Source organism: Propithecus coquereli, unplaced genomic scaffold (genome assembly GCF_000956105.1).
Source record: "Propithecus coquereli isolate 6110/MARCELLA unplaced genomic scaffold, Pcoq_1.0 Scaffold108, whole genome shotgun sequence".
Lineage (NCBI taxonomy): Eukaryota > Metazoa > Chordata > Mammalia > Primates > Indriidae > Propithecus > Propithecus coquereli.
The window spans coordinates 6,039,200-6,061,884 of NW_012134747.1; the positions used below are offsets into that span (position 1 = coordinate 6,039,200).

The 22,685-nt window shown below is 39.3% G+C and overlaps 1 protein-coding gene across 1 annotated transcript in view; it reads left to right on the plus strand.

The window, feature by feature from the left end:
• The first annotated feature begins 10,369 nt into the window (after positions 1 to 10,369).
• The window catches only part of GLCCI1 (glucocorticoid induced 1), a 113,385-nt gene continuing 101,069 nt past the window's right edge, over positions 10,370 to 22,685 (plus strand). Inside the window, exon 1 of the mRNA XM_012647846.1 lies at positions 10,370 to 11,418. Within this exon, the coding sequence (XP_012503300.1) occupies positions 10,980 to 11,418 (439 nt within the window). The 5' untranslated portion in view covers positions 10,370 to 10,979. The remainder of the gene's footprint in view (positions 11,419 to 22,685) is intronic.

The following is a 22,685-nucleotide window of genomic DNA, read 5'->3' on the forward strand; positions in this document are numbered from 1 at the left end:
CCTCAATGAAATTCCCTATAGTAAATAAATATCTATAATCTAGTCATATTTTACATATCACTGTAGGTTATTTAGAAACATAGAATTAGATACCAATCATGTAAAATGAATAGACCTCTTAGATTATTTTGTTGTAATACAATTAGAATTTTGAAAGTTGTTTTCTTTGGGTAATTTCCACTAATTGATGTCAGGTATCAATGTTTCTTTGTATTTGGCTGAAAATGGAGAAAATATTTTGGGCCTGAAATTATACTTGGTGAACTTTTATTTATTTCTAATCCACTGTTTCCCAAATTTGCCTAGTCATAAAGATCGCCTGGGGAACTTGTTAAAAATTATATAATACTACCCCTCCCACCACCAGACCTGCTGAATTAGAATCTCCAGGGAAGGGGACTGAAATCTATATTTTTAGCAAGGGCCCCAGGTATGCCTGGTGATCTGACATGTTTGGAAAATACAGTTCTGTTTCCTTGTTACAGTCCTCATGATGCCAGAACACTTCAACCTCCATGTTCCCTTCTGACTATCCTTCTCTTCACTGATTGCAGTCTGTTCTCTGCTCTATCCTACCTGTCTTAGTCCATTTTCTGTTGCTATAACAGAATACCACAGACTGGCTAATTTACAATGAACAGAAATTTATTGGCTCACAGCTTTGGAGACTGGGAAGTCCAGTGTCAAGGTGTTGGCCTCTGGCGAAGCGCTTCTTGCAGCATCACATGGTGGGAGGATAAAGAGAGACACTGTAAGAGAGGGGCAAACCCACTCCTGCAATAATGAACCCACTCCCATGATAATGGCATTATTCCGTTCATGAGGGTGGAGCCCTCATGACCTAATTACCTCTTAATGATGCCACCTCTTAATACTGTTACAGTGGCAATTAAATTTCAACATGAGTTTTGGAGGGGACAAACATTCAAACCATAGCACCACCTTAAAATAAGGCACACTCACATCAACCATGGTGGCCTTCTGCAGCTGCGAGTCTCTGCTTTAGTGGTAGTGGAACACAAGTACAGTCTCGGGCAGAGTGGTAAGAGATGGAGTGAAGGGATGGAGGTATAATTCAGAAAAGTCTTTCAAGAGATTGTGATCTTCCCCTTGACAACCAGTTTGTAGATGACTTTGCTACCTCCTGAGTGGCCATGCCCAACTTCCCTTTGCTCTATCCAAAATTTTCTTCCTACTTTTGCCCTCTCATTGTCCTTCCTTCCTATAGTAGAGGGAGAAACATTGTGGCTTTCTGTCAACCTCGTGCTCTTGATCAAATCCTCTACTGCCTCATGGAAGCTAAACTATTAATCTTCCTCCCCATTCAAACCTGGCTTCTTCATTTTTTCTCCTTTGGCTTCTTTGGCTTGTGGACATATCCGTTGTCATTTCCTCCCTATTCTTTCAGACTAAACCAGCATATACTTTCTTTGACTCTGCTGAGTCCCAAGATTCCATTTTACTTCATGCCTTATTTTTACTGTTAAACTTCTCAAAAAGAGTATTCTACATTGGTGCATCTACCTTCTCACCTTTTTTGTTAACCTGGTTATAATCTGGTTACATGGAGCCACATCTTATGGACACTGTTGGCTTAAAGATGACCAGTGGTGAGATCCAGTGACTTTTGCTTAGCTTTTTAAACTTCTTGCTCATTCAACAACAGGTGCTGACCACCATTGCTGACCACTGCATCCTTTTAAAAGCTGCATAATTAGTGATCATCCAGTATAAGAGCACAAACCTACTCAAATAACTGAAATGACAAGGGGGATTTTCATATAAGTCCACAGGAAACTCTTCCACAGAAAGTACAGTAGGGCTGCACAAGGATTGGAATAAGGAACTAGGAGGCCATCAGCAACCAGCAAAGTGAAAACAAGTAATTATTAAGCACCTGTTATATCCTAAGCACTGGGTAGCGGTTAAGCAATCAAGTCGTGAACAGAAGAGACAAGATCCCTGCCCTTAAAGACTGCACAATCTAGTAGGGAAGGCTTACCATAAGCAAGTAAACAAATATGGATTTACACCTTGTAATGAGCACAATAGATGAAACAAACTGGCTCAGTGGTAGATATCATAGGTTATTAGTAATGGGGGAGGACTCAGGACACTCTGAGACATGACATTTAAGTTAAGACCCAACAAATGTGAAGGACCCACTCAGGGGAATTGAGGAGGAGGGAGATGGAAGGAACGTTTTAGGTTGAGGATACACCTGTGTGAAGATCCTGCAGTGGTGTTTTGGGAAATGAAAGTAGGCTAGAACTTAAATGGTGAGGGGGAGAGGAGAGGAAGATTAAGTGGAGGGATAGACAAAAGTTAGAACAGGCCAGGCCTTCATGCTACTTTAAGGAATTTGGATTTCATTTCAAGATTATTGGAAGACATTAAATAATTTTAAACAGGAAACAACATGGTCCAATATATTTCTAAGGTTACTCTGACTGATAAATAGAAACTAGATTAAAGAAGGCAAGAGTAGAAGCTGAGAGACCAGCTGGGCAGCTACAGTAATAGTTTAGGTGAGAGATGACAGTAATTTGGATTGATGTAACAGAAGAGATGGAGGCAAGTGGATGGATTAGACATCGATTTATGAGGAACAAATGAGAGGACTGACTGATAGGTTGGAGGTGGGGTGACAAGAAGAGTGAAAAATCAAAAATATTTCCCAGGTTTCTTGTTTGGAATAATTGGTGATACCATTTACTATGGGAACAGAATTTTTTCAGAGGTTGGGAGAAAGCAGGAATACAGAAATTGAGGGTTTGGTTTCATTCTGGACACATTCATTTCAAGTATTCATGAGAACTTGACATGTCGATTAGGCAAATGGATATATGAATACAGAATTTGGAGGAAATATCTGGGCTGGAGAGATTAATTTAGGAGTTGCCACCATTTTATAGCCTTCAAAGCCATGGGGATGGCTGAGATTACCAAGAAAGTGAGTTATAGAGAAGCAAGCAGACCTTACAGTCCAATTTTTAGAGGGGCCTAGCGGAGGAAGAACCCTGAAGAACACTGAGCAACAGTGGTTAGAGAAGCAGGGGACAGACCCAGGGGGGTACAGTGTCCTAGATTTCAATAGAAGAGATTTTTTTCCAAGAAGCTGAGCCTGACCAACTGTATAGAAAACTGCTAAAAGCTGGAGCAGGATAAGGCCCTAGGAATATCCACTAGGCCCAGCAATATGGAGGCAGTGGATACTGATTAGCAGTTTTCAGTGGCATGGTGAGGGTGGAGGCCAGACTGGAGTGGGTTGAATAAGAAATCAGAAGTAATGTGTAGACATCTCTCCCAAGAAGTGTTGCTGTGAAGGGATCAGGGAATTTGGACTAGATGGAAAGGGATGGCATAAGGATGTTTTTGGTTTTTTTTGCTTTTTTTAATGTTAGCATAAGAGCATGTTCATATATTACTGGGAATAATCAAGAATTTGATGATGAAGAGGAGGGAGGGAATAACTCAAGGAATTAAATCCCTGAGAAGGTAAGAGGGGAAGGAATTTAAATTACAAGCAGAGGAAATGACTTTTGATAAGAGAAGAACACGTATCACTTGTATAGAAAGGAAGGAGAAATGGATCCAAATGCTAAAAAATTGTAGATTTGAAGGTGGGAATATACTGGAGTTGCATCAGCAGGGATGGGACAGGAGTGGGGGTGGTTTGGGGGGATTGAAGAGAATGCATAAGACACAAAATAGTCATAGGAAAATAAACTTACTCTTAGGCTTTCCTCCCTCTTTTGGGCCACCTGGTCACATTTCTCCTTTTTTCTGAGTCGCTTCATTCTTTTCTCTCAGAAGGCAGGTTTCTTCTGCTTCTCTGTGCCCATGACAGAAAATGGCCACTCCATGTACAAGTTACTGTGTTTATTCAGTTCATACCCTTAACAGAATAACATTTTATTTCTTAATTCCAAATTCCCAGGGGAGAACATTTGATTGGTCCAGCTTTAGTCAATTGTTGAACTCAGGTCAAATCAACCATGGTCAGAGGAGCAAGGTCATTTTGTACAAACATAGCTGTCATGCCCAAGCACCCTTTGTGTTGGGGTAGGATTAGTTCTCAGTGAAAAGGGATATTAGTCTGCCAGATACCCCACAAAGCATCTACTAAACTTATCTTCTGAGATACTGAACTCTTTATTCTTTTAAGGAATACTTCTGCTCTGCCTTCTTTTCTAGTTTTGTTTTGTTTTTTGGGGTTTTCTTTCTCTTCCTTCCCCCACTCATGTATTAATTTTCCAAAATTTTGTCCTTGACTCTCTTTTCTTTTATTTCTATGCTTTTATCCTTTGACAACTTCATTTGTCCGCATGGCTTCAACTATCGTATGTACATGGATAACCCCCAAATCCATGTCTTTGCTCTTCTCAACTTCACCATCATTTAAAAACTGCCTCCACTTGAATATCCTCTGTTTCATTTATTTATAGCTGAACTTATCTTTTCCCTAAACCTACTCCTTCTCTTAGCTGCCCTGTTCCTGTTAACACCCTGACTATCTTCTCAAGCATCCAAGCTTGAAGCTTCAGAACTGTCTGACCTCCTCCTTTCAAAGTCCACATGATCATCAGCTGAGAAGGAGCATCACTTACACCTTTTTCTCCACTCCATGCCCTCTTATTCCCCTAACTTATGTTACCTAAACTCATGAGGACTATTCTCAAGGCCTTCTATGTCATTTTCTAACCTTCAATCTCCAATCCATGTTGTAAACTATTCTTGCAAGAATCTTCATAAAGCACAGCTCCACTCACGTTCTCTCCACCCATTCAAAAATCTTCAACAGCTCCTCACTGCATGCTCATGCTCAATTAAGTGCGAGCCATGCCCAGCAACCATGGCCTGCTATGACCTAGCATCACCAGACCAAGACTTATCTGCCATTAACCATCAGCCAAGGCAGACTGTTCAGTCACCTCCTCTCAGGTCCTGTGCATTCCTAACTACATGACTTCTTCACACTCTTCTTGCTAAAGCCTGTCCTCAAAAGTGAGCTTTCCCTCTCATCACTTCCATAATACTTTATTTGCATCTCTTTTATGGAATGCATATGTGTAGACATGGTTTTCTGTGCCCTACAGAGTGTTACTTGAGGAGTTACTACAGTTTGATGCCAGTATTGTTGCTACTAAGCCCTCATATAGGCTTACTAGATGCATTAATACGTACCTTTTCAATAAGATGCTAAGTAGGGCACTCTGAAAACTGCATGCTCTAAAACGTTTAAAATAATTAAAAGAAACTTCTCTAGTCAAGCACTGCTGATGAATTGATCGCACCCTAACAACAGTCCCTTGACACACTCACTCATGTGGCAAAAAATAAGATTCAGCCACATAGGAAGAAATTGACCTATGACACACTTTAATCACTTTAAATTCTCCTTTTAAAAAGGAATACTATAATAATCAAGCATAGTCCCTTCACAGCTTTGGTCCCAACCCCTGGGCCCCGACCAGTACTGCTGCTACACAACAGGAGGTGAGCAAGCCAAGCTTCATCTGTATTTACAGCCACTCCCCATCACTTGCATCACTGCCTAAGCGCCGTTGCCACACCCCTGCCATCCCCAACACCTCCCCCTCCCCTGTCCGTAGAAAAATTGTCTTCCATGAAACTGGTCCCTGGTGCCAAAAGGGTTGGGGACTGTGGCTTCTCAGGACTACCATTGCTTTCATGTACTGTGACACTATGTTTGGGACTAGGACAAATGGAATGTCACAGCATAGAAAGAATATTTACAGTTCTCTGGCCCCCAAATTTTAACCTGTCAATGTGCTGGCTTTATGCAAGATAGTTTGTTTTTTTTTTTTTTTTGAGACAGAGTCTCATTGTGTTGCCCGGGCTAGAGTGCCGTGGTGTCAGCCTAGCTCACAGCAACCTCAAACTCCTGGGCTCAAGCGATCTTCCTGCCTCAGCCTCCCAAGTAGCTGGGACTACAGGCATGCGCCACCATGCCCGGCTAGTTTTTTCTATATATTTTTAGTTGTCCAATTAATTTCTTTTCTATTTTTAGTAGAGACAGGGTCTCGCTCTTGCTCAGGCTGGTCTTGAACTCCTGAGCTCAAACAATCCACCGGCCTCGGCCTCCCAGAGTGCTAGGATTACAGGCGTGAGCCACCGTGCCCAGCCATATGCAAGATAGTTTTTTAGGTAAATGGTGAAAGTCTACTTAAGTATCAGCTTAGGGGATGTGCCACTGGCATCATAGTTGGGCACTGGATTGTTGTGGAGACGAAAGCTGAAAAACCAGTGATCATCACTGTTTTCTATCCTTATAGGTATAAATGTACACTTATTCTTGATCTTAACAGTTAAAAATAAAATATCCCCTATTACTATTTCTTCTTCTGAACTTTTTTTTAGAAACAAAACGAAGTTTTTATTATTTACATATAATAATCCTTCTTATTTAATTATTATTTATTTTTCAGTTCCTTTACACTTGCCTCTTGAGAATAGCTGTTCTTAACAGTGAGATACAACTAACTACCAATCGACAGATGTTACCCCTTAACTGATCCTCCTCAACTTTCTCTCTCAATTTCAGTCATTTTTTTTCTGTAAATTTCAACTACCTTTTCTTCATTACTGATTCCATTTTCCATTTTTAACCTCTGACGAGCCTGCAGGAGCCACTAGGGCTAATATTTTTCACTTCACCTGTATAAGGACCATAACACAAGGTATGCTTTCTTTTTGAATGCCAGCTCCTCCAACACAAATATCTATATGGTTTATAGTAGCCACATAGGATATTTTTTTACTTTGTGGCTATGATTTTACAGCAGAGATATATCTATTTCACATTATTATTTTTTTCTTATGAAAGGTACAAGTTCTAGTTCATGAGACAAGCACTGGCTAAAATTTGCTACTCTTAACAACATTCAACGAATATTTATTGATTGTCTACTATAAACTAAGCACTGTTGTAGAGATTCAGTAGTTATAAAACCAATAAAAAAATCTTATCTCCATGACTCTTCTATTCTAGGTAGTAAGAACTAAAAATAATTATAGTATATATAATAGTTTGGATGGTGATAGGTTTCTCTGGGAAAAAAGTGGGATAGGGAGCAGGAAAAGCCTAGAGGGTGCTTGACATTTTAAAAAGGGTGTTCAGAAAAGCTCTCATCATGAAGGTGGTGACATTTGAGAAAAGATCTGGTGGAAATGAGGGGCACGCCATGTGGATATCTGGGGCAAGAACCTTTCAGGCAGAGGGAACACCTAGTGCAAAGGTGCACGTAGGCTGTCACGAGCAGTGAGGATTTTAATTTAAGCATCTGCCAGGGACAAAAATTCAGGCAAGGCTTTTTTTGTTGTTGCTATTAGGAATTCACCTATAAGAGAGTTTAATCAGCTTAAGATGAACATCAGTGCAGATCTGTTTAGTGTTCTCTCCCAGCCATGACCTCATTGCTGATGCCGACAGCTGGGACTGCTTCTTAGATTTGGATGGGCCTTGGATGCTCAGCCTGGCAAACCCAGATGGAAATGGAAGAGGAAGGTTTTGGTAGCTCTGTCAGCCCAACAGTTCTTTATCTCGTTTTCTCTCCACATGGGGCAGCATATTAATCATATGTAGCCGATGATTCCAAATTGAATTTAACCTAAAATATAGTCCATTACCATATTTGGACTAAAAAGTAAGTATAATAGAATTCTACCTCAGAGTAACTAATGGTGGATTCTTATCCCACAGATAGCCAAGGCATGGATGGGGCTACTGAGAAGAAAGGTATTTCCCATGCCACCAAATCATGCTTTCAATTTCATTTTCTTCCAGTTAATGGTAAAGAAGTCATTACTAACATTAAGCCTTAAATGGGATTTTCAGAAATTGTTACACTTATATTCAACCAATAGGGAAAATCTGCATTGCGCCTGTCTACCCCATAGCTAGCATGGTAGCATAACAATGCTCTTCTAGCCCAGCAACCCACATCCCCTTCTAGGGGATTTTCAGTTTACTGAGAACATTTTCCTAAAGCTTCTACATACCCTTGGAGTCTACCACCATCCTCAATAAGAATAAAATATTATCAAGAACTCAACAAATGGATATTTGAAAGCAGGCACTGAGTTTATTTTAGTTCACCTTCGATTTGTTTGAAGGCTGCATTCCTTAAAAAATAAATAGATTAGTTATTTCATAAAAATAAAGGTTTAAGAGACAACAAATATTTCTTTAGCAAAGAAAAGGTGATTGAACTTCCAAATAGATCATGATGACTTACTAGTAACTGAAAATAGTATTTTAAGATCATACTAATTCTCCGTGGGGTCATTTAGATTTGCTCTAGATATCTGATTTAAGTTGGCTGTGGTAGATTTCAACAAACAAAGAAAGCCGTTAAAATATGGCTAGATATGTTACTTTAGATCCAAATTAAGTATTGATCATTGTGACTGTGGCTTAGTATAAATTTAGAATTATTGTAATCTAATGTGTTGAGGTTGTTCCATACTTATATTTAGGAATGGCCAGAGATGACACTTGTACAATGAAGTGATTCTATAATCAAATCAACAACTTAGAAATTTATCAGCATTAAAAAAAAACTTTATATATTTTTTAATCTGTCAAATTTTTTGTTCTTGCTATTCTGAAAAAGTACCCAGAAAGCAGCCATTTATCATTCTTTTTACATACAATAGAATGAAATTTCATCATTAAAGAGAATCATTAATTTTTAGATGGAAAAAAATAACAAATCAATTATATCAAATTTGAAAGAATAGTTTTTACCGTATTTATGATTAAAATATATGTTATTCTGGAAAGCAAAAAAAAAATAATGGGCTCTCTTCACTTGTAAAATTTCTTTTGAACTAATGGGAACTTATCTCACAGATGAGATTTGTGGAATATTGTAAATACATACTCTACCGATCACATACTCCACAACTTTAAGCTGTGAGGCACCAGAGCAGAGGTCTTACTCAGACTTTCGAGCTAGTTTGTCTGGATTAGATTCTTGGCTCCCCACATACTAGCTGAGTGATGTCAGGCAAGACAGTTAGCTTCTTTGTGCCTCAGCTGAGAACACAGTGGGGATAATAATAGTATCTACCTTGTGGATTATATGAGGACTAAATGAATTAACACATACAATGTCCTTAGAAGAGTAGCTGGAGCATGGGGAATATTCAATTAATGTTAGCTATTATTCTAATATGTGATAAAGTGAGGAACTATCACTAGTCTCAATGGGGTGAAGTGGTGGATGCAATCTTTGTATTTTTATTGAGTTTCATCAATTTTTTTACAGACCCTTAATATGCTTTCTGGTCTGAACACACAAGAAAGCAGAGAAGGATGGCTCCTCTAAGTGAAACTGACCCCTGCACATAGTGTCTGAAATCAGAGAAATCTTGTCAGCGTGGACAGACACCAGGAGTAGACCAATCTGACATCCATCCCATTTCTTTTTTTAACCTCATAGAAATTAATGGAAGATGTCTGATGAAGATTCTTAAATTAGTTGTTCCTGCTTAAGGTTTAAAACCTGGGTTTACTGTGGGGATAAATTTAGGTTTTTGATAGCCATCCAAAATCTTTGTACCTCCTCAGTTTCATTGTAGGATAAAAAACAAATTGACCACAGTGGATTGTTACATTACATCTGGTATTTATTCCTCTGAAGAGGTCATCTGCTTCGGGAAAGGCAATGGGGGTGTCCTCCACTAATATATCTAACTGATGGGGCAATGACGTAAAATTCCTTCTTGACCCCTGCTATTCAGAGTTATTGTCTTGGAACATAGCATTTGATTATCTCTTTTCACTCATAACTACAAATGGAAGGATAGGCTGTAAAAGTATGGGTCCTTTGTTCAATCTAGCTTCCCGGCTTTGCTTCTGATCACCTGAAGTTCTTTTGATTAATAAGGCTACTCACGAAAACTCAAGATTACTAAAATGAGAGGGGAAGAGATTCAGTCTTCTGGTTCTAACTCTAAAACATCCCACCGGATGCAAGCGTACTTGCAAAAAGTTTGCCTCAAGTGTCTTCTGTCTCAAGTTGCACTGACGGCCCAGGAGGGTGGAGCCCTTACAACCTGCTTACTGGGGCGTGTGCGTGTCTTTGGGTGTCGGGGCACGCGCAGGACACACAGGGACCCACTTTCGTAGTCTCGCTCTCACCTCAAAGGCTGTCAACTCTTACGCCCCTCCCTGCGCGCACAGCCCCCTTTTCACCCGATCCTCCTCACGCCTCGCCCCAAAGTAGGAGGTACCACTGTCGTTGGAGGATGCTCCTCTCACTCCTATGCGAGAACCAATCACTAGAGTTCTGATGGAGAGCGGCGGAGCCAATGGATATGCTCGTTTTGGCAGCTGCCGGGTCTGGAGCTCCGGGGGGTGGTGCCGGGGGCGGGGTGCAGTGGGGGGATTAGTTCCCATTCCGAGTGAGGAGTGGGTAGAAGCGGCGGCGGCGGCGGCGGCGTTTGCGGTGGCGCGGAATCCGCGGAGCTCCAGGCACCTCGAGGCCCTTTCCCCTCACCCCGGTCCCCAGAAGCAGGGGTCCCGGGCCTCCCTGCAGCTGCCGGGTTCTCCCGCGTGTGCAGCCCCGCGAGGGCTGAGGCGAAGGCTGCAAGCGGCCCCCTGGGCTGCGTGATCCGGACGGTTGCCCTGTCAGCGCGATGCCCGGGGCGGCGGCTGCGGCGGCGGCTCCGGGCTCCTAGCGGCCCCGGCTGTGACCGCCACGCCGAGCCCAGCCGGGCGGTTGGGGCCGTTGGACGTTTGTTTTCGCAGCCCTCCCCTCCCCCCTCGCCGAGGCGGCGGGGGTGTGAGTTGGGAAGGGGGAGCCCAGAGACTCCTCCCCCTCCCCGATACCCCCGCCCCTCCCCCTTACACACTCGCACGCACTATCGCGCCGGCTCCCACACGCTCGCGCGCCTCCCGCCCCGCGCCTCCGTGTCGGCCGGCGTCGTCCAGGGCCCGCGGAGCGACCATGTCCACTGCCTCCTCCTCCTCCAGTTCCTCTCAGATCCCTCATCCCCAGCCGCAGAGGATGCGGCGCAGCGCCGCGGGCTCCCCGACTGCCACCGCCGGGAGCGGGAACGGTGCGGGCGGCGGCGGCGTGGGCTGCGCCCCGGCTGCGGGAGCCGGCCGGCTGCTGCAGCCCATCCGCGCCACGGTGCCCTACCAGCTCCTGCGGGGCAGCCAGCACAGTCCCACGCGCCTGCCCGCCGCCGCCGCCGCCTCGCTGGGCAGCCTCCCGGGGCCCGGCGCGGCCCGCGGCCCCAGCCCGCCCAGCCCGACGCCGCCGCCGGCTGCAGCTCCGGCTGAACAGGCGCCCCGGGCCAAGGGCCGCCCGAGACGGTCCCCTGAGAGTCACCGGAGGAGCAGCTCACCTGAGAGACGGAGCCCCGGCTCGCCCGTGTGCAGAGGTAGCGAGCCCAACCCTCCCGTCCTCCCGGGCTGCGTCTCCCCGACGGTGCCCTCCGTGGAAACTTCAGCCTCTCCGGGCTTCTCTTTGCTAGTGCATTATCGAAGGTGTGAAAGTGGCTCTGGGAATCTCAACCCCCTGCGGTCGCCGCGGGGCTTGGAGGAGCGAACTGAAAAAAGCAACTTTTATTTGACCCTCATGCCGCCCCTCAGATTTTATCTTCCGTCACTCGCCTGCTTCGAAAGGTTTTTCAGTTTTAAGAGCTGGCTAGCTCACTCGTGTGTTTGCTGTTTGTAGCCGGGGAAGGAGGAGCTGGGCGAAACACTTAAACGCGCACACAAACTCTCCAGCAGCGGATAAGGTGGTGGTTGTAATCTCTACAGCCTCTTTGTGCTTTCCTGCAAAGTTCCTAACGTGCCTCTAACTACCGGGATAATTTTTTTTTTCTTTTTTGGAGGGCTGGTGGCGTTAGTTATGATGTAAGGATATCTGCTGGATGTGTAGAGGGGACAGTTTTGAATGTGCAATTGAAGTGTGTACTTTTTTTTTTTTTTTGCCAGTTTACCTCTCTATATAGTCATGCATCAGAGCACTACTGCACTAGAAACAGTTTATGCCCAACCAGAGATTTCCATGGTAAATTTCTAAAAACCTGTTTGTGGAATGTATTCATTTTTTCCCTTCATTTTTAAAGTATACTTAACAGTTCAGCTGGGATGTTCAAGGATCTCAAGTTTCTTTTTTGTTAGGTGTGAAAGGTAAGGGTGAATTGGTGGATGCTTTGGGCTTCTCTTAATGTTTTCTGTTTTGGTTTTGTTTTGTTTACATCTAGGGACACAGTGCATGATGTAGTTGAGTCCTGGGGGAGAAAAGGAAGATTAGCCAACACAGGGACTTAAAGCTCTTAAGGAAGGGTGGAATAGCTAATACTATTAGATACCAGCCTAGAGCTACAGATGCTGCTGCTGCTGCATTGTGGAGGGAACGATCATACTGAGTGGAAAAATCTCTGCTTGGAAGGGAAACACTGTCAAGCTCTGTATAATGTTTATGTGGTATGTGGAATTTTTTTTAATGGAGTTTTCTCAATGAAGGTGTTAGAGTTGGAGAAAGTGGTTGTCTGCATTATGATTGCAGTTTTGGTGTTTTTATTTTAATATTTCAGACCTGTAATTAGCATGTTGCCAAGGCACTTGTTTTCTGGCCACTTAATGGTGAACCGGTGTAGGATGTAGTGCAGTGGGATGAGTACATGGACATGGGCACTAAGAAATACATCCTGTAATCTGTATGCACTGGGAGGAATTTGCTCCCCCACTCCTCCCCCAGGTCAAGCCAGCTGCTGCAGAAACTGACATCCTCCAGCAAATCCTGAATGAATGAATGAAAACAACGTGATCGCCCTAATAATGGCCACAACTGAACACACATCTTTGGCTGTATTTTATAGAAAAGGCCACCATTTTCTAACAGATTAATGCCATATGCAACTCCCTTTTCTAGAGTTATATGACATGAGAGGTAACAGAACGAAAAAGAAAGCAGCAGTTCCATAAATTTTTGAATGATTTAGCTTCAACAGTGCATAAATTGAGTTTTGGGATTTTCTTTTAGGGACTAATGTAAGAGGCATAAAATAAACATTGCACATTGTGTACAGAGGGTGTTGTGGGCACAATAAGAGAAGTTCTGGCAATTGCTGCAACAATATAATGGCCAACTAGTACCTCCTCCCCTTTTGTTGATAAACATTAACACCTTACAACAGATAATAGTACAACTTGTTTTTCTGCATCATTCAAAAGCCTTAATTGCTTACGAATTACATGCTCCATCATCAAGTAGTTTTAATGAAATTTGTGATCGGGCTTAAACTCTCCTCTTTGTTGTAGTATAGCTCATCCGAGTTTAATGCAATTTTAATGCAATCATGATGAAAACACTTTTCCTGAGTCTGGTTGTGCAGCAGACAGATTTGCAGCATCAGAGAGCTTGTGTTGGGAATGGAAGGGCTTTCTCTGCTAAAGATGTTTTTCTCCTGTTTTTAACACCAGGTGGTTTTGTCAGTTTCTTACACTGAAGTGATTTTGAATGCAGACTCTTACTCTCCCAGTTCCCTGATTATATTACCCCTATGTTACTTATCCACATCCCACCTTGTTCTCCCCACCCAAATTAAAATTATGCTACTGATCTATTCTGTTTACTTAGCCATTTAAAGTCTGTACTGTGAACAGTTGATTTAATTTTTCAAATGATTTTTCTCAGTTTCTTTTGAATTCTGCAAGATTCTGACTTCATTGGATTTTAGCCTCCACTGGTCAAGGCTCCTGCCGCTGCCACTGCTGCTGCAGACACTGACATCACTATACTGCATGAATGAAAAACAACAACGTGCTCCATTTCTTCTTTTGCTCTACACCTCTTTCCTTTTCTGCACATTTCAGTGGTGTGTGGGTCTGTGCATGTGTGAGTGTGTGTGTGTGTATGTATAAGATACTGGTGTTATACTGCATTTTAAACTACATTTTAAAGTGTTAAATTAAGTAGATGGTGGCTCAAGGGATATGTATTTAGTATAGAGGCATATTGTTTACAAAAGCTGCAAGTGCTATGGGCATTTGGACTAGAGGTGACATAACTGTGCATTCAATATTTTATTTATTTTATCTGGAGTGATGGTTATAAAAGAAAATATGAAGCCTTAAAAAATATTCTTTTTGTAATTCTTTAACCAAGAAGAAATTATGAAACAACACAATTTCTAAACACATTATATCATCATCTCCCTCTTAAACATTCTTAGTGTGGGTATTTGTAGGGTTAAGGCTATAGTAATAGAGAATTGATATTTATATTATTTCACAAGGCTGAAGAAAAACTGAATTCTGTAAATAGGAGAAGTCAGTTTTATTATGATGATGATATTAATTTATAAATCTAACAAAAAGAGATGGTAATGTTTCTATTTTTGTAGCATAGTTTTAGATAATTTAAACAGCTACCATAATAAAAGATGCATAAATCTCCAAACACCTTGCTCTATATAGAGGACATGGAGTTTTATAAATTGAAACTTTTGTTTATGCTCATGGCTCATCCTCTTTTTGTTTGTATTTTTTTCTTTCTTTTGCATTTTTAAAACTTCAAGGTTTATTATTTATATTCATTTCTGTACTCTGCCATTAGCAAAATGTCACCCTCCCCCTTGTTTGGTTCTGAACGGTCTTGAAGTGGTGAATGACAAGCTGCTGAATGCATCCTCAGGCTCCCTGTGATGTGTTTGTAATAGATGTAAAATCATAAAGTATTATGCAAATAGTTATTTTTTGTAATGGTAATATATAAAGTCTACCTTTGAGATAAAGAGAACAAGTCAGATGAGAATATAGCAGGATGTTAATGTTGAAATTAATGATCTTTAAGCCAAAATCATTAGTAACAGCCAAAAGAAAATATAATAAAGTTGCTTCTTTCTGAAACCTCATAAAGCAAAACTCCTGGATTTAAACACAGAACAAATACTCAAGATTTTACTGTGCAGGATAGTAAGTAGCAAATGCAAATCCTCTTGCAGTTTTGTTTTGTTTTCATAAAGATTGGGTATTAGGATGAATTACAAGTTCTAAAAGATGTAAAACGAGTTGCATTTAGAGTACTCTGGATGGAAAATATTGCTTGTTTTTAAGTGTACCATATCCAGTAAGGAAAACATGGAAGAGCTTGTAATTTATATAGCCCCTGCTATGAAAAATAGTATGTGTTGGTTCCTGATTTAACATATCCGATTTATTTAGGCCTAATACTCTAACAGATTGCTAACTCTAGAGTGAAATTTGATTAGACTTTTTCATGAGCATCTTGAGAGCCTCATTGTTTTATACATAAAGAAGTTATGATTCTATTTTAAAAGATGATACAAAGCCAGCCAACATATAATATTGAATGACTGCTTGCAATATATGTGTGTCTATGTGTTTTAATTGATTCATTTGCTTTCAGTTTTTTATCTTTTCATTAAATTTCCCTTTTTAAGTCATTTTTATGCTGTGCTCAGTTTTGGGAATGCAAAAAATTTTAATAACTTTTTTCTCTTACTTTTTAGAGATACTCAGATATTCCCTTCCTATAACGTTTGCTTTCAGGCTGATATTCTTGAAAATTAAGATCCTCCCCATTTTAAAATCAATTTTCTTAGAGTGCTTATAGGAACTTGTTTCAAAGCTTTTCTATACTGGAGAGAAAATACATTGACGTTTTAGCTTTTTCTAAAGTGACAGGTTTTAAATAGTGATTTTGAGGAAAGGTTTTCAGCCTCTGAGAACTGCACTAAATACCAACAATGTTTATTATTTATGGACCTAATTTTTCGCTATCAATTATCTTATGGTGCTGAAAATTTCTAGATCAATGAGTGAATAGCAAAATAGATAAATGAATTTATAGTTATTTAATCATTCTACTGTCTTATGTTCAGAGATTATATTCCTCTCAGATAACTAATATTCTAAGTATATTGAATATTAAATACCTAAGATGAATAAAAGCACCTTAGTTATTTTTAATTGTATGTAAAGTTTTATGTGTATATATTGAACTGAAAATCATTTTATTAATTACAGTACTTTTTACAGAAGGACATTTTATTCACTGCAGTGTACAATTTCTGCAAGGACTTAATGCAAATTAGGGTTTGTACATTGGGGAAATGTTGAGGGATAATAACATCCTCGTGGTTTTTATTTTATTTGTGAAAATGCGGACTACACGTGAATAAGAAAACGAAGGAGTAACTGGACTCCATGGCCGTGAATAAAATAGAAATAAATGCCAGTGTTCAACAAATGGTTACTACTAGGAGAGGGTTTTCCCTAAGTCTGAAATTTAAAAGATTTCTAAAAACCTGTTTTATCAAAACTTTTACATTTAGCTAATAATCTGCCAAGGAGTATATATACTAATGACTTTGTTATTCTTAATTTTAGTTTGATCTTTTCTACGGAGCCTAAAATTCCCAGATACCACCAGGATAGGCTTTTCTGCAGCTCCTGTCGTGGATCTGTGCCTCGTGCTATTGTCTTTTGTCTTCAAAATAAAATTTTATTCTCTTAAGTATCTAAGAAACCAGATCACTGCCATTCTTTCTTTGCTATATACTGTTTAATTATTTTAACAAGAGGTTGAGCTTATCTAACCTATGGTCTCTAACTGGCTTGTCAAAAGTAAGTGGAGGAAAGAGAATATAAGTATTCATCTATTAATATAGAAAACCTAGTGAACTGATGAAAGAACCAGAAGCTACCTAGCTTTCCTTCTACCCCTCATATGAGCCCCTGGAAGTGACCATGACTTCACTTATCTTCCAGCTATTCTAGAAGAATATTTGTGCTTATTCTGTAGAACAAACTTTAATGGATTAGCAGTTATTCTGAAAAATCTAAGGACTTTACTTATATTATGAACAAATTTTGGAAATTTCATTGTAGTATGAAGAAATATGGCAGATACCTTTAAGCATTGTTGTTTACTCCAAGTCAATGTTAATTGAGGCAAATACCAGAGGGCAAGTTCAGTAATACCTCAGTGACTTCCCCTCTATTATGCTGTATCTCTAATTGTTGTAGGTAGAAAGGATGGAAGGAAGAAAACATACTTGAGTACTAACTATATGTATACTTTCAGTCAACAAGGAAGTGGATTTAGAATGGCGATCTCCTGATTCCAAACCCAATGTTCATTCCACGAGACTATCCTGTTGCTCCTAACTCAAAAAGACTGTAATGTTGATGATCAGCTGTGATTTCTGAGATAAAAGAATGACAAAGGAATTGGTTTTCTTTTGTTTCCATGGCACTATTATGCTGTGCTGGGACATGCTCTGACATTTTCAGAAAATCTAAAAATGTGAGACCTAGTTTGGTGAATGTATACTAAAATAGAGTTATGGATGGATTGGCCATTTTTCTCCATTTCTTTCTTGCATAAAGTGTATATGGGGGATGGGGGGTGGAAAATCCTTGTTCCTGAGGGCTCAGGGATATGAATTTGTTTGTATCTGGCCTTCCTTATATGTAACCAAAATCTGTACTGTCCTTGAATCACATTTTAACGAGCAGAAGTGTTCTCCCCTCTTCTTCCTTCATAGATATTAAAATAAATTAGTTATATATGTTGCTAAACTGATTAATGCTTCAGGATTCACTAAGCAGAGACTGGTCTCAAGGATTGGTTCAGCAACTGGCACTAGGTTGATTTAGCCCTCTTGGCCAAGAGCCTGCAATTTGTGCATTTGAGGTCTGTGTGTAACTTAATGAAGTGCCACCATGGTGCACTTTAAGGATGGCTCACCCAAAATAAGGGTGAATTAAACAAATGGACCCCATGGTTGTATGAAAAGTTCTATGTGCAAATTGTCTGCCAAGTTATTAGAATTATTAAGAAATCCACCAACCTTCTAGACGTATTTCATAACAAAAAGGCAAAAACTGCTAAAACTTGCTGCCTACTATTACCGAAGATCAAATACCTATCAACTACTGACAGTAATAGTCCCTTATTTATCCATTATGGCCATAAGAGAGCACTTTTGTGAATAGTCCCTATAGCTAATTTTAAATTCTACATTAACTTTCTGATGAAGCATTTTCTAAAATTATTAGACATTTATTTTCTAAGCAAAATGAACAAGACATAAATGAACTCTTCGTGACTTAATTAGCTTCATTAATAAATATTATATACTTAACAAAATGGTTTCTATAGATGGTATTACTATAGATGAGATTGAAGGAGTATTGACTGACTAGAGTTATGCTATAAACGAGTCTATAAACTTGCTTTTGGGATTATTTGCTGATTTTCTGACAAATATAGACTGAAACATAGGTGGCTACATTATTCTTTGATAGTATAACCTGGCTCTTTTCTCTAGAATTAATTATAAAATGAAAGGCAAAAGTAATTATTTTCCAAATGGTTCCATAAAAGTATCTTAGAGACAGAAAGGTATACTGGGAAATATTAAATTTGGAGTCAACAGACTTGTGTTCTATTTTCAGTTTTAACATTTGACTTATATCCAGTCACTAACTCCTTGCATCTTATTTTCTCTATCTTTAAAATGAAGGGGGTAGAATTTTTAAGATTTTAGTTGGGTAGGGAAAAGGTTTCTGCTATTGAAAGGAAAAAAGTTTATTAGACTAGAACTAGATGATTCTTAATGAAAGTAGTTGTCATACTTTGAGCTTTTATGTGAGCTACTAATGTTGACTAGAACCCAATATAAGGTACTTTTATTATTATCTTTTCACAGATGAGGAAATGAGGTCCTGAGAAGTTAAGTAATTTGCCCAACGTAATGCAGCACGCACAAGGGCCCTTGTGATGCTCTAAGTCTTGACTTCAAGATAGCTGAAAGTTGCCTCTGGAACGCAGTTAGTTTATGGGGCGGAAAAGCATGCACAATAGGTTACCCACTGCCTATACAGTTTAGTCACAGAAAGGCTAAAAATAGCTTTGGGGGGTTGGATGAAGATAGAGCCAAAATGGACTAGACTCAGCGGTCCATAGAACTTAAAATAGCTGTAAGTATCCCCAGTCTTTCAGACCCCAGCTATGTGTATAAGAATGTCATAGCACTTTGAACCTTATTGTGCCATAATTGGGCCTTCCCCCTTGGTCCTTACATAACCTACCCTTTGTTAAGACAGAATTCAGTGTTAAATTTTTAAAACTTCCTTTCCCATGAAATTTAAAAATCTGGGTAGAATAAAGTCTTTTTTGTATTTTCATATTTGACAATGTAAGCTTTAAAAAATTTGCCCATTTATAATAAAGTATCATAAGGCTTCATTCAGCCCCAACATTATGATTCTTTATTGGTATCCTTTGATATTTTAGCAGCATTTTACATAATATCTTTCATGGCAAAGCAAGGCACACTACCTTAAAAAATGATTTAACTCAGCTCCTTCACTTCTAGGTTTGTTGACATGATGTAGAAAAGAAATTTCAGTCTCCATTTTAATAATTTCTTCTAGGGCGTTTTTCATTGGAGCGTCATTTGTGCTTACTGTAAGCTCTCCATAATAGTCAATGTAGAAATGCTTCCTTTTATATATAAGTAACATTAGAAATTGTTAGGAGATTGAAAGTCTTATGTAGAGTCTGTGTGATGGATAAAGTTTCTCATGGCAGAGTAATTATATTTACTTTTCTAGTTAAATATAGTACTTTGTAAGTTGAATTAGTGAATTAATATTGGTATCTTAGAAGATGATAAAGCTAGTTGGGCTTAGTTGCTCAGGGTTACATCAGGTCTAGCCATACAGAAATGTTGCTATTCCCCATATAAACTTGTGAAGTGATCCTTCCATGAAGGTACAGAAAGACCATAGAAAAATACAGATTTGTTTATATATTAGCGAACTGTCTATAAACAAAATATAGCTATGATATCTTTGAAAGTTCTGTGACAGGCCAGGCATGGTGGGTCACGCCTGTAATTCTAGGCTGAGGCAGGAGAATCACTTGAAGTCAGGCGTTTGAGACCAGCCTGGGTAACAGCGAGACCCTATCACTACCTACCAAAAAAAAAAAATTAGCTGGACATGGTGGTATGCGCTTGTAGTCTTCGCCACTCAGGAGGCTGAGATGGGAGGATCGCTTCAGCCCAGTAGTTTGGGGTGGTTGTGAACTATGATGACACCACTGCACTCTAGTTCTGGCAACAGAGCGAGATCCTGTCTCAAAAAAACAAATTCTGTGACAATGTCACTTTCTGTTTTCTAAAGTATTTTGGGGGTTACTCTGATGTATCACCTAAAAGAATCAACTGTCCTTTTCCTGCTTTAAGTCAGATTATTGAAGTGTATAGGACTTACTAAACAGGGGTTGGCAAACATTGCTAAATGTAGTTTCATTAGTATTGCAAAATTGTAGATTTAGAGTGTGCTCAGAAATTAGGTTTTTGAAAAAAGCTACAATATTCTGCAATATTTTCATCAGATAGCTTTGAAGAAGTATTTTAAAGTCATATAATATTTTATATACCAGAGTAACCCATTATTAAAAAACACCTAGTTCAGTGGATCACATTTGCTCACTTTTTGTCTTTTTGGGTAACATGGCCATGTGTTAATGAATACATAAAGATTAGTTTAGCTTTAATGTAATTTCAGTGATAATTTCATGCAGGAAATGTTTGAGTCACATATTATACTAGTTGATGACAGTACAGTGGTAAACTAATGGATTTTTCATCCTCTGACACAGCACATGTTTATTGAATCCCTACTATGTGTGAGGAACTATGTTTTGACCCCTACAAAGTAAATATACTAGGTACAATTTGTATGTTCACATTGTTATTTCTGAACAAGGTTAATTCATTTAAAATATGCCAAGCATTTGACCTACTATTCTCACTGAGCTTTGGATTTTGTATATGAATTATTATGGTCTTATGCTTACCTAAGTTAGCTTGAACTTTTGGTACTCTCTTTTGAAGATGCAACTCTGTTGATGTGTATTTTTCTTTCATTAAATGAAACTTAGAATAGCTTCATTTTATGGTTTCTATAATATAACTAAATCCAACATATATTACTGCTTATATGTGTTTTTTTTTTTTTTTTTTTTTTGAGGTAGAGTCTCACTCTTTTGCCCGGGCTAGAGTGAGTGCTGTGGCATCAGCCTAGCTCACAGCAACCTCAAACTCCTGGGCTCAAGCAATCCTTCTGCCTCAGCCTCCCAAGTAGCTGGGACTACAGGCATGCACCACCATGCCCAGCTAATTTTTTCCTATATATTTTTAGTTCTCTGATTAATTTCTTTCTATTTTTAGTAGAGACGGGGTCTCGCTCTTGCTCAGGCTGGTTTTGAACTCCTGAGCTCAAACAATCCGCCCGCCTCGGCCTCCCAGAGTGCTAGGATTACAGGCGTGAGCCACCGCGCCCAGCCCTGCTTATATGTGTTTTAATATTCTAGTATAGCTTGGCCTAGGATGATGACACTGACCCTTTCTCTCTGAGCACACGTATATACACATATCCTTGCAGAAGTCTGAACTGTATTGTTGGATGTGGCTTCTTGTGTAGTAATTTAGTAATATGTAGTAATAATGTGTAGTAATGCTGGACAGTGATGCCTTGTGAGGCTGTTGAGATGAGTAGGACTTGACTTTGACTAGACATCTGCTACTGCCGGACTAGAATGGAAAGTGATAAGCTTTTCATGTGTTACATTACCCTTTACTTGATATCTTGGTTGAATGCACAATGATCTATTTTTCTTCCTTATACTAAGAATTTACCCATTTTTGATTTTTTATCCACTTTATTTTTTACTTTAAAGAAATACTAGCATATTATAGCCTTTCATATTACTATTCGGTTATGTTAGTTAATCTTTAGTGAAATAGTTGCCCTATTTTACTTTGTACTAAGCATGTGGTCAAAAAAAAATAACATCTTTATGCAGATATTTCTATTTAATGGAATAATTGTTACACTTAACCACATGGTAAAACAAATGATGTTAGATGAATCATATTTTGTGAGTTGATTTTTTTAATGTTGCATTATGGAGAACTGAAGAAAAGCTTATGGCCCCTGAATATAACCATATAATACACCATCTAAAATTGCATATAGAAATTTTAGGAAACAGGAAGGTATAAGAAAAGTAACAAAATTAATTATCATTAATATTTGTCTTGTTCATTTTAAAATATTATTCCATTCTTGAATTAATTACCTCAAAATGTAAAAGAAAGTAAATATATAGTACAGTAACTGAATCTTTCGATTATTTGACCCATTGTATTATTCCATAACGTAGTGATTCTAGAGGCTTTAATAATTTAGTTACAATTTTTCATCCATGTTAACTTGTCTTAATGTTTCTAGAACTCTGTATTCACGGTAATTTTGGTGGATGTATGTGCTTCACCAAATGGCACCTGTGTCATTTTTAGCATTTCAACATTTACCATGGTTTCTTTTAGAAGGCTCTGCAGTAAATATTTGTTAAATCTTTACCCAGGATTTACATAGAGATTTCATATCACTGAATGATGATTGTTAGAGCATGCAGTCTTATAAATATCTGACAAAAATTAAAATTAATAGGTTATACTTGTGTTGTCCATTTTCTAAAATGACTAATGGTTTAGGTAACTGATGGCTTTTTTCTTCATTTGGGGCCTATCTTTGGTGATGGAAAAGCATTGGTGTTGGAAAAGCATTGATTTAGACCTTCATATAAGAA